Source organism: Magnolia sinica, chromosome 11 (genome assembly GCF_029962835.1).
Source record: "Magnolia sinica isolate HGM2019 chromosome 11, MsV1, whole genome shotgun sequence".
In the NCBI taxonomy this organism is placed as follows: Eukaryota; Viridiplantae; Streptophyta; class Magnoliopsida; order Magnoliales; family Magnoliaceae; genus Magnolia; species Magnolia sinica.
This window is the reverse complement of record NC_080583.1, coordinates 4,847,893-4,860,517: the sequence shown is the minus strand read 5'-3', so window position 1 is coordinate 4,860,517 and position 12,625 is coordinate 4,847,893. Positions and strand designations below refer to the sequence as shown.

General features: G+C 42.0%; 1 protein-coding gene across 3 annotated transcripts; it reads left to right on the top strand.

Annotated features, from left to right (window-relative positions):
* The first annotated feature begins 3,246 nt into the window (after window positions 1-3,246).
* LOC131218611 (uncharacterized) lies at window positions 3,247-11,814 on the top strand. 3 transcript variants are annotated; one of them, XM_058213255.1, is made up of 3 exons: window positions 3,247-7,310; window positions 9,200-9,343; window positions 10,811-11,814. In XM_058213255.1, the coding sequence occupies exon 1, from the start codon at window positions 4,321-4,323 to the stop codon at window positions 7,162-7,164; it is 2,844 nt and encodes a 947-aa protein (XP_058069238.1). In that variant the 5' UTR covers window positions 3,247-4,320; the 3' UTR covers window positions 7,165-7,310; window positions 9,200-9,343; window positions 10,811-11,814. The 3 variants fall into 3 exon arrangements, with proteins under 3 accessions (XP_058069238.1, XP_058069236.1, XP_058069235.1); XM_058213253.1 differs by lacking the exon at window positions 10,811-11,814 and adding an exon at window positions 9,432-10,615; XM_058213252.1 differs by lacking the exon at window positions 9,200-9,343.
* The last annotated feature ends 811 nt before the right edge of the window (window positions 11,815-12,625 follow it).

The window sequence follows — 12,625 nt, the reverse complement described above, 5'->3', positions numbered from 1 at the left end:
TCTTTCCCCGTTTAAAAATCCATTGAAAATTCGGTCTTGAAAACCAATTTAAAAGGAGTAATTTAAATTTTTACACCCAATATGATGTATATTATATAGCTGTTCTGTCTTTCATTTTATCATTATATTTTGAGGCGAGCTAAAAAATAATACAAATTTAACATTGAAGTGCCCGTACCAAAATAAACAGGGGCCTTAAGAAGTTTTTAACGATGAGTATTTAATTCCCTTCTTCCGATAGTGTGGGCCACTTGAGCTTTGAATATACCTCATCTTTTTACTCATGCCCTAAATTCAATTAACATAATAGATGAATGATACGAATAATTCACATGTATATTACAATGAGCTCCAAGTATATCTGCCACATATATTTGTCAGCGACTTCGATTCTAATATTGAAAAACGTAGGAGTCGAATCAACCCTCTTACCACAAAAAGATATTAATGGCCACTCACCACCATTTTTGTACTATGATTTATATGGGATTTTCAAGTGCTTCATTTTTTGAATCATGCCCTCAAATGAACCACCGATAAGGATGGACGGCGTGGATGTAGTCACATACATCACAATGGGCTCCACAGTAAAGGGTCCCACCCACCTAGGTAGATCCCGGGTCTCACCTGATACGCTCCAGTTTGGTACAAGGAATCCCGATCCAACGGGACGCGGCTCGGCCAGTGACTCTGCCTACTGGTCGGTACTCTATGGGCCCTATCATGATGTATCTGTTCCATTTTTTAAATTCATGGATTGATACCGAAAATGAGGCAGATCAAAATATCACGTGGACCACACCACTGGAAACAGAAGTGGTTGAACGTCCACCATTTAAAAACCATCTAGGACCCACTGTAATGTTTATTTGACATCCAAAAACCTTTATGGCCTTCAGGAAGTTTTTGACGGTGAGTGTTCAATCAACACTGTGTGGTCCAGTTGAGATTTAGATCAATCTCATTTTTCGACTCATAACATAAAATGATCTGGAAATATTTATGGACAGCAGGGATGAAGCACACATCATGGTGGGGCCCACAGAGCACCGACCACTAGCCATTGGCTAGTGGCAGGGTCACTAGCCAATCCGAATCGGGCCCAACGGCTATTTTCCCGACGTATCCTACTATGGTACGTAGCGATGTACTCAGCTAGCCTCTTTGATACGGAACAAAATGTCCACTCGAGCGTGTAGCGATTCTAATTCTATATCCTCACACGTGCCAATACCTCGGAGCCGTGGGATTCACTGGCCGTTGGTGGACCCCACGAGTATGGAAAAGAGTCCGATCATCAAGTATGCCACCCGCGCATCAGATACTGCTACGGTTAGGATTGATCAGAGTTCAACGTGCACAATAAATGTGTGGCTCACATTCAGATGGACAGGCTTAACCATCAAGTAACGGGAAATATCAACTGGATCTATCTGATGAACGTATCGGATTTCTCACACGCTTACAATTGTGCGAGATTATCTTCGAATGTGTACTCGAGCGAGTTCTGGCGCAGAAGCAAGAAGAATAATAAAGTATATGAAAGTCAATGGGAAGGGTACAACTTTTTTAAAGAGTTATTTGATGCTCTGGCAGAGTATGATTTATCATACGCAGGCACTTATATCCGTACATGTGGAATACACATGGATCAAATTGAACCTTTGAAATAGTTGAATTTTTTTTTGAGGTTTCTGAATCTAAAATTCTATAAATTGAATATTTTAATATCCGATTTATAAAAACATTTTGTTGAGTTTGAACCGTCCATAGTTTTCATGTTAACGGTCCATTATATATCAAGTAATTGGCTGGTTAAGGTATTTATTTGGAATAATTATTGTTTTATAATCCACATAAGTGGGCCCACTACTTGATTTGTTTAATTTGACTTAAAAACATTCGAATTATGCAATTTCCAAGAGTCTGCGTATCATCAAGCCCAATCTGCCAGAGTATCAAAGTTTGTATTTTTTTAAATTTATACCTACCTTCATTTATACTTGCGTGCTCCCTTGACGCACGGAATGCTACACGAGGGTGCACCTAAAGCAAGGGCTTTCGTACGCAAGGATAGCTCGATCTTCGATCTGGACCGTCCATTAAGTTCAACCCCAGCCTTTATTGACCATCCAAAATTTCTCCTTATTTTTTTAACCGTAGGTTTTCGGAGCAACGAGTGGGATGACTATATCACCTGATCAATGTAATTCTCCCGAGATATAGGCTATCCAAGGTGGGCCCTGCCAAATGGATTATCTGATTTAAAAATGGACCTTCTAATTTCAATGATCCAAACCTTCCATATTGGCCATTGATAGTATATAAAAGAAGGTGTATAAAACAATCATCTGATCTGTGTGATCTTTTCAAGATGGCCCACTCGTGGATCTAATGGACTGTCCAGATCTCTCATTAGCTTGTTCAAGTGACAGTTCCCAGCAGGGCGTATTTAAAGCTTGAGTGCAATAAGGTGCACCTGAAGACTCCTCGAATGGATGATTGGTTTAATAAATGGGCCTTTTTGATCCAAACCTTCCATTTCTTTGGCCATTGATTATATCGAAAAAGATCATTTGATCCGTGTGATATTTTCAAGATGGTCCAGTAAGAGTTGGTTAGATCTAATGGACTGTTCTGATCTTTTATTAACTTCTTCAATTTCCTATTTACAGCCCGGTGTATTTAAAGTTTAGGTACAACAACGTGTACCTGAGGATTCCTCAAATCCAGATAATCATAAATTTTTATCTAAAAATAGGGTGGACTTTCTTATAAAAAATTGGGGGTAAAAATATCAGATCCGTTGTTTCTCTCTGTTAGGGGAGTTATTTGATACTCTGGAAATACTTCAATACAAAAACTCAATCTAGACCGTCCAAATCATGAGAAACATTTAGATTAAGTTAAGACCCAAAACCAAACCAACTTGAACCATCCTAACCGCTGATTAATGGACATTTCTTGGTTGAAATCTGACCGTTGAATAATTTTTAAGCTAGCCATCCATTAGATGTCAATCAGTTGACCATTTAGAATGTTAGTTGAGGAGAATTTTGATACATTGATCTGTTGAAAAGTGGGTCACTCATTTTGGACTTTTAAATTGAGTTTAATGAATGCCACGTGTACAGTTTCTAAGTGCATGTGCATGAACTACCGTTTTCTTTCAGAGTATCTAACAGAGAGAGAGAGGGAGAGAGAGAAAGAAGGAGGGATATTTTGAGAAGGAGGGGAATGAAAGAGGGAGGCAATCAATGCAGTCATGTTTGGATTGACTGTTGGAGTAATGAGGCTCTGATGGGGTTAGAGAGTTAGAGGCTCTCTGCTTTTAATTGCCTTTGCAGAGACAGAGAGAGGGAGAGGTTGGGTTGGTGAAGAGAGAAAAGGGGGTGGTTGGGACTTCTTTTCTTTTGTTCTTGTTGTTTTCAATCAGGGTTTTTTATGGGGTTTTGGCTGTGATTAGAGCTTTCTTTCTTTCTTCTCTCTGCAAGAGAATAAGAAAATTTAAGTTTTTTATTTAAAAAAAATTTTAAAAAAAATTTGGGGTGTTGGGGTAGAAGGTTTTTGGGCTCTTCTTTTTTTTTTTTTCATTTTGAGAAGTTGGGTTCTGGGTGTTGGATTGAAATGGATTTGAGCTTTGTTTGAATTTATTTGGGGGTTTTGGGATGTGGGTTTTGATGGGTTTTTAATTGGGTTTTGCATTTGTATGGAATTACTGGTTTTTTGAGGTGGGTTTTTTGCTATTGGTGATGAATATCTGAAAATTTTGAGTGTCGTTGGGGATTTGGGGTTATTAGACTTGGGTTATGTTTGATTTTGGGGTGTTTTGGGATGTGGGTGGGTTTTTTAATGGGGTGTTGGATTTCTATGTAATTTGGGTTTATGTGATGGACATCTGAAAATTTTAGTTTAATGGGGGATATTTATGGTGTTTGATTTGGAGTTTTGTTATTTTCTTTGTTTTTGATGATTTGTTAGGATTTGAATTGGATCTGTGGTTTTTAGCTCTTGAGGTGAGGCTAAAAGTTGGGATTTTTTTTTTTGAATATGGTAAAAGGTTGGACTGGAATCAGACCTCTGTTTTTTCTCCTTTTCCTTTTTCTCTCTTTTGGATGTGTTGTTTTCACCTCCTGCAGTTTGGGTTTTGATTTTTGAAAATCAGTGTCTTGATTTTGGGAAAGTTCAGATTCTTCTGCTTTCTGCGGGAGTTTGGATTTTGAACTGTTTGTGGTGGTGTTTGGCTCTTACATGGGCTAAAACCAGAGCTTTTGGTTGTTTTTCTTGTCTGGGTTTTTTGGGTCAGATTGAAGGGCATTCATGCATCTTTCTCTATGGAAGCCTATATCTCATTGTGCTGCTCTAATCTTAGAGAAAAAGAGCAGAAGAAGAGATGGGTCTGGTTTGAAAGAGGAAGGCAAGAGGAAGTCTTCGATCCTCCGGCAATTGCAAGAAAGCAAGCTGCGCGAGGCCCTCGAAGAGGCATCGGAAGATGGGTCCCTTGTGAAATCTCAAGACATGGACTCTGACTCGTTCGCCAATCTGGATGGGAGCTTTGGGCGGTCGAGATCTCTTGCCCGGCTCCATGCCCAGCGGGAATTCCTCCGGGCTACAGCACTCGCTGCGGACCGCACATTCGAAGCTGAGGATGCCATCCCCAGTCTCCTGGAATCATTCGCCAAGTTCATCACAATGTACCCAAAGTTCCAATCTTCGGAGGAGATTGATCAGTTACGCGACCGCGAGTACAGCCACCTCTCTGATATGGCCGCCAAGGTATGTCTCGACTACTGCGGTTTCGGGCTTTTCTCTTACCTTCAGAACATTCAAAGCTGGGAGTCATCAGCTTTCAGCTTATCTGAAATAACTGCGAATTTGAGCAACCATGCTCTCTATGGCGGGGCTGAGAAAGGCACCGCCGAACATGACATAAAAGCCAGGATAATGGATTATCTGAACATTCCAGAGAGCGAATATGGCCTTGTTTTTACCGTCAGTAGAGGGTCCGCTTTCAGATTACTCGCAGAATCCTACCCATTCCAAACGAACAAGAAACTGCTAACGATGTTCGATTATGAGAGCCAATCTGTGAATTGGATGGCCCAGAGTGCAAAAGAGAAAGGGGCGAAGATTAACAGTGCGTGGTTCAAATGGCCCACTCTGAGACTCTGTTCGACAGAGCTGAGGAAGCAGATCTCGAATAAGAAGCGGAGGAAGAAGGATTCAGCTGTCGGACTTTTCGTCTTCCCCGTGCAGTCAAGAGTTACAGGGGCGAAATATTCGTATCAGTGGATGGCATTGGCGCAACAGAACCATTGGCATGTGTTGCTCGATGCGGGATCTTTGGGTCCAAAGGACATGGATTCACTTGGGCTGTCGCTTTTTAGGCCGGATTTCATCATCACGTCATTCTACAGAGTTTTTGGGTCGGACCCAACTGGTTTTGGATGCCTCCTTATAAAAAAGTCTGTGATGGGAAGCTTGCATAATCAGAGTGGTTGTGCAGGGTCCGGAATGGTGAGGATTGTTCCAGTTTTCCCTCAGTATCTGAGTGACTCTGTGGATGATCTGGATGGATTTGCTGGGATTGAAGACGAGGGTGTCAATGGGAATGAAGAATTCATGCCCGAAGCTCGCCGTGGATCTCAGCTGCCAGCTTTCTCGGGTGCGTTCACGTCAGCTCAGGTGAGGGATGTATTCGAGAGTGAGATGGATCAAGATAACAGCTCGGATCGAGATGGGGCGAGCACCATCTTTGAAGAAGGGGAGAGCATTTCACTTGGGGAGGTCATGAAGAGCCCAGTTTTCAGTGAAGATGAATCATCGGACAACTCATTCTGGATCGATTTAGGTCAAAGCCCATTTGGATCCGACAATTCTGGCCAGTTGACCAGACCAAAGTTGGGATCACCATTGCCACCGTCGTGGTTTATGGGCCGGAAAAACCACAAACTGCTCTCTCCAAAATCAATGTCAAAGATACCTAAGAGCCCAATTTACGACGACAGGCAAGTAAACCTAAGGTCAGGTGAAGACCATGTTCTGTCATTTGATGCAGCTGTCATGTCAGTCTCACAGGAACTGGACCGTGTTAAGGAAGTCCCTGAAGAAGAACTCGCAGATGTGGACCCTGCTCCTGCAAACTCCAGGAAGGATCAGGATTTCCAGTATGTTCGGGAGATTGAGGAAGAACCCGAAATCAGAGAGGAAGCAAATTCGAATGGGGCGAAATTGGATTCTTCTGTAAATAGATCAGGAGCCACAAACCTGATTGGGCATGGTGGCCTTGAGAACGGCTCAACGTCTGAGATATGCCCGGAGGGTGTTGTGGAGACAAAGGAAAGTGCTATTAGGAGGGAGACAGAAGGCGAGTTTAGACTGTTGGGAAGGAGAGAAGGGAATCGATTCGGTGGGGGTAGATTCTTTGGTGTGGAAGAGAACGAGCGGGTCATGAGCATGGGCCGGCGGGTTTCCTTTAGCATGGAGGACAACCGCAGAGAACGGAATTCAGAAGCCGGGGAAGTGTCAGGGACTACTTTAGAAGACGATGACATTATTAGCGACGGAGAAGACGGGGATGCAGATGAGTGGAACCGAAGAGAGCCTGAGATAATCTGCAGGCATCTGGATCATGCGAACATGATGGGCCTCAACAAAACAGCTATCCGGTTGCGGTATCTAATCAATTGGCTAGTGACCTCATTATTGCAATTGCGGCTGCCCAGTTCGGATGAGGGAACGGGAACGCCTCTGGTTCACATCTACGGTCCGAAGATCAAATTCGAAAGGGGTGCAGCTGTGGCTTTCAATGTAAAGAGCAGTAGTGAGTCCGTAATCAATCCGGAAATCGTTCAGAAGCTGGCTGAGAAAAATGGTATATCTCTTGGTATTGGTTTTCTTAGCCACATCCGGATCATGGATGAGCAGAAGCAGCTTCATGGAGCATTAGATGCAGATGGCACATTGTTATGCAGACCAATATCGAACGGTCGGCACAACAGTAAAAACACAGTGGTCCGAGTTGAGGTCGTTACTGCCTCTCTTGGGTTCCTTACAAACTTTGAAGATGTTTATAGGATGTGGGCATTCGTGGCAAAGTTTCTTAATCCGTCCTTTGTCGAAGATGACAGATTATCCACCGTCCCAGAGACTTCAGAAACGTGAGAGGGGAGCCGGCTACACACGTCTTGTATCAAAGTTTCAACAGAAGCCCCTTTGCCTTTTGCACTCGCAGACATGGAAGAACCTTTGGGGTGTATTTTCAGGAGTGTGATGGTTGGGAGATGCAGAGGCAACAGAAAACACGCAAGGTATGCTTTTTTTGCTTTTTCCGGTGTTCTGTTTCTTTTTGTTCTTCCTCGAGAGCTTTACTATACAAAAGCAGGGTGATGGCTGTTGAATCTTTAGTTTAATTTGTTTATTCTTGTTTTATTTCTTTGGTATGATTTTTTCTTCTTTTTTGGGGGGGACTTCATGTAGAGTTTTCTTTAGAAATTGTAACACTCAGGGAACCATTTGGGACCCTCTTCAATCAGATGATGTTTGTTGGAGCAGCAGAATTTGAATAGGAATGGAGTCTGTTCTGGTATTTTTCAAATAGTTCTTGTACAGTTCAACTGCAAGGAAAATCTCTACTGTTTTAGTTTAGGGAAATTAAAATATAAATCAAACGTTTAGGTTGCATTTGGATGCTCAATTGAATTGATTTGCAATAGTTTGATTCAAGGAAGTGGAAATGACTGAATTGGGCTAGTCAATTTGCAATTTAGATCATCGTTCTAAAACTCGGTTTCTCGACTTGAAACTTGGCCTAGTCAACTCAACTTGGTCAGAAATCGAGCCAGGTCACTATGAAACTTGCCGGCAACCTCAATTTGGTTCATGCTCAGCATGACTCGCCAAGTTGGCTCGCCTACTTGGTCGACTTGACATAACTTGGCATGACTCGAACTGAATCACTAGCTGATTTGATCTGTTTTTAAATAAAGAAAAAATACATGGTTGATCGAACTTGAACTCACAAGCTCCTGCACTTAGCAAAGCAGCATCTGCCAGCTGACCAAGCACCAATTCATATTATTCCTAATTTAATTATTAAATATCGAGTCAAGTCTAATTGAGTCTTCAAGTCAACCCGACCCGACTTCCTAATTTAATTATTAAATATCGAGTCAAGTCTAATTGAGTCTTCAAGTCAACCCGACCCGACTGAATGTTGAGTCGAGTTGAATTTTCGAGTTTTTAAACTATGGCTCCAATTTGAAATGCATGCCACTGCATTGGGGATTGGTCGTCATTATGAATTAAAATGGCCCTGCCTCCATTTGGGTAATTTCCTCCATGTTGGATTGGATCACTGCAGAGCATCCAAATGCGCCTCTTGCTTCAATTTGATGTCCCTTTTTTTTTTGCCTCTATTGGAAAAATAGGAATCTGAAAATAAATAGGTTACAATCATTGGCTTTTTCAGCTAGAATGAATGCATTGTTCATTCTCAGGTGTAGGAATTGCAATATCAATTTGTTGAATTAGATGCAGTTGAACCAAAGTTCTTTTAGTTCTTAGTAGAAGCTGGAAGTGGTAGACAGTTTGAAGCCCATAGGATCCACTACATTCAATGTTTCCATAAATGCCCACTGGACATGACTAGATTTTTTTATTTTTTATTTTTAATATGGTTGCCAAAGGTCAAGGTATTCCATAACGGTAATGGTGGCCGTAATGGCCACCACCATTACTTTTACGATACGGGCTGTAACTGTCATTACGGTCTCTTTTTTTTTATTGAAAAAAAAAAAAAACCTATATCGGCCCTGTAATGGACCATTATGGGGGTGTTATGGCTTTTACGGGGAGCATAATGGGCCGTTACAGGGGTTGTAATGGCCGCTATGGGTCCCTTTTTTTTTTTTGGGTAACGGCTGTTACAACCCTGAAACTTGTAACGGTTGCAACCATTAACCTTTACATAACGGCCTTTACAGCCCTCTTAACAGCCGTTACGGCACACCATGGTGAAGGTGATATAGTACACCACCCTTTTTTCTTTCTCCTTCGATCTTTTATCAAATGGACGGTTAGATATAAGATGCTCAGTGGTTGAAGTTCTACAAGAGCAATCCAATCAGATGGTTAAATCATTTGTTTGGTATGAATGTCAGTCCATGCTTTATTCACATTGGGCCCATGATTTGGACAGGTTGCATTGCTTTACATGTATAGCGTAGGTGCGGTGAATGGGACAGATGACAATGGTCTGAAACATAACTACTGCTATTGTGGAATGAAGGATATTTCTCTGATACAGCTAGAATGCCACTAGGATATATAGTTCTGTTGTTAGGTCAGTATCAAAACAGTATTTTCCTTTTCATGAATATGGTAGGTTTTTGGTTGTTTTCATGATAGATATTCACACTGCATATGTACAGGATCTGGGCCGCTCATTAGGTGGACTGCACTGTGTACTCTGGTTCAAAAATCAAGTTGGTCGACTCATCGGGTAGGGAACATGTATGCAATAAAACTGAAGGGTTAGATAAGTTGACCAACGTCCATGTTGGGTATACATGTGCGGCCCATCTGATAAAGGGACCAGCCTGACTTTTGGGTGAGGGCAGGTTTGTGCTGGGGCGAGCCTGATGGATGGCCCATGCACGCCACAATGAGGAGTCTTGAAACTCTTGCAGAAATCCTTGAGAACTCATTGGCTCATGCAGCTCTGCATTTCCTGCCATCATGTCACTCGTGTAAGACATCTGAACCGTGCAAATGGAGGGCCCCACTGTACATTGAATGGTAAGTCTGTCAGCTGTCCATTGATTTCAGTGGCTCAGCCCTGCCCGATGCGTGGACCCAGATGATTTTTTTTCTCCAGTTGATCTTCATGGTGCGGTCCATTGCCTACAAATTGGTGACCGAAATGTAGCTGTATGCTAAGTTAGCAGGCAACTGGGCTGTAGCCTGTAGGTGATCAGTTCTCAGTATCCTTTACTTTGGTAGAAAGACTTGGTGACTTAGAACTCCTTCGGTCCTGACTCAAACCAGATCGGTCCCACTGAGTCTGAGACCGAGTCAGGACAAGTCACATCACCAAAAAAATTCTGCATCTGCTAACCATATCACAAAAATATAAATTCTCTGACTTGGTATTTTGTGAGGCTTCATGGGATTTGGAGAGGTTTGACTTAGGTTCCTGAGATTGGAGGGTAAAAATCTAGTTTTGATGACCATTGACTAGGGCTGCAACTTTGGGTTGGGTTGTCAGGGTCCTCAGGTCGGGTTCGAGTTTGAAAACGGCAACCTTTTTTTTTCAATTTTTTTTTTTTTTTACACGCACACACACCCTCACACACTCATGCTGTAGTGGGATTTCACCACCTATGGATACTCGAAAATGCCAACCTGCTTTGAAATCGGGTTGGGTTTTGGTTGAGCAAGTTCGGGTCAGGTTAGGTCACTGTATCTGTGTAAGATTGGGTTGAGTATATTGGAATTCTGGTTTCAGGTTGGGCATCTAGGGTTGGAATTGGGGTGTGGGTCAGGTTGCATTTGGATCCTCTTGAGGTTGGGTCGGGCTCGGGTTGATCCTCAACCTGACCCAACCCGCAGAAGTTGCACCCCTAGTATTGATGCATGAACTAAAGAATATTAGTAGACTTGGGTCTGTTTTATTCATCTCTAATTCAAAGTTAAGGTTCATGAACAGAGAGTTGTGTAGCTTAATTAATTATTTTATTTTTGTCCTTTCTAACCATTTAATCTTGTATAAAACATAAGAATCTCTACCATCACATGTCATTTTCTGCAGGGAATTTTTCAACCATCCTGTCATTTACAGCTGATATCTCTTCAAGAATTCAAGTATAAGATTGTTGTATGATTGCTTCGACTTTGCAAGATTAAATGGGGTTTTCTAGACGACTACGCTAATCTGAATTTGGAGATTTTCGAGGCCTGTTGTTGCAGTGTTTGGCTGATTGATTGGAAATTCAATGGTTTTCATTTGAAGCTAGCGTGAGCCTGGCGTGGAGATCGTTCAACAGATAAATAGTTTGTCTTTGAGATTTTTTCTTTCTTTCTCTTTCCCCTAATCTCTATCACTTCTCATATAGTTTGTTGAGAGACAAGATTCCATGCATGTGGGGCCCATGGCTTGTGTTCAGAGCCATTAATCCAATGGGACCCACCATGGATGGGGGTTGGTCCAGAAATACTCCAGATTTGAAGTCTCCAACCCTTTGATATCCTGGCCTACAAATAGATGTTTAAAGAGAAAAAAAAGACATCAATGATTCATTTTCAGTGCAGAAAAGATTATATTTTGGAGGGCCATGATTGTTTTATCTGGGAGGTTGGCCAATCATATCAATGGTCTGGATCATCAAACCATGGTCCCACATGTGCAAAGTCCAACCCCATAAATCCTCCTTGTCTAAAAAGGGGAGAAAGAAGCATCAAAATGCCATTTGAAGGCATCATTAGTTCTAATGATGGTTTGAATGATCAGATGATATTGTCCCTTCTTTTTTGGTTGCAAATGGTCCACAGCTATCTAGCCCTGTTGACCATGAAGATTGTTGGGACAAGGGGCCCACTTTATTCTTTAGATGTGATGTTACCGTACGTTTTGAGTGGGGCCCATCATCCAAAGATCACTTCTCTATTTTGGGTTAGAGTGCTAACCCACTCTTCCAAACCTTGCTTTTGATATGGTCAAAAGCTTTCTGAATATAAGAGAATGAATGTAATATTGAGGATTTTCAAGGGAACCAGTATTTATTTTATAGATTTTACTGAAAAATTCCTCAAGAATTCATTATTTTCTAAACAGTAGTCAAACACTATTTTTTTTTTCCTTGCTCCTTTCTGAAGGTGGTGGTAGTGAGCATTGTAGGGTTCATGTGGTGTTTTAAGAGATCTAAGCCGTCCAACAGGTGCATCCAACCATGATGATCAGAGGTACCGAAATTCATGCTAATCCAGCCATTGAATGGGTCACGCAATAGAAAACAATGTGCACCACCCAAAAGCTGCAAATTCACATGTGGCCCACATGATAATTGGGTTGTGTTTAGGAGATCTAACCCGTCCAACATGTGCATCCAACCATCATGATCAGAGTTACCGAAATTCAGGCTAATCCAGCCATTGAATGGGTCTCTCTCTCTCACACACACACACAAAAAACAATGTGCACCACCCAAAAAGCTGCAAATTCACATGTAGCCCACATGATAATTGGGTTGGAATGATTTTTGGTACTCCGTTCATCACGATGGGGGTGAGCATATAGGACTGGTTGGATGTCATTCTCTGACCATGTGGGCCCCACAACGCACCACCACAACGCACCACCTTAAAAGAAAAATGTATGAGGACGTGTGTCGGTCACTTCACCTCAAAAAAACACTTCTTCCTCCTAGTGTGTAGTGTCTGCTGAACCGATCGTCCGTCGGGTGGGTCCCACCACGGATTGGGCAATCCTAACCGTTGATAGTTCCCCATCACTATCTGACAACAAAGGCTCCATATTTATTTCTATAATGAAAAATAATCTGGTTTGCATCTCACATTTAAAATTCCATTGGACACATCCAAAGGTGATGATGATGATATACGGTGG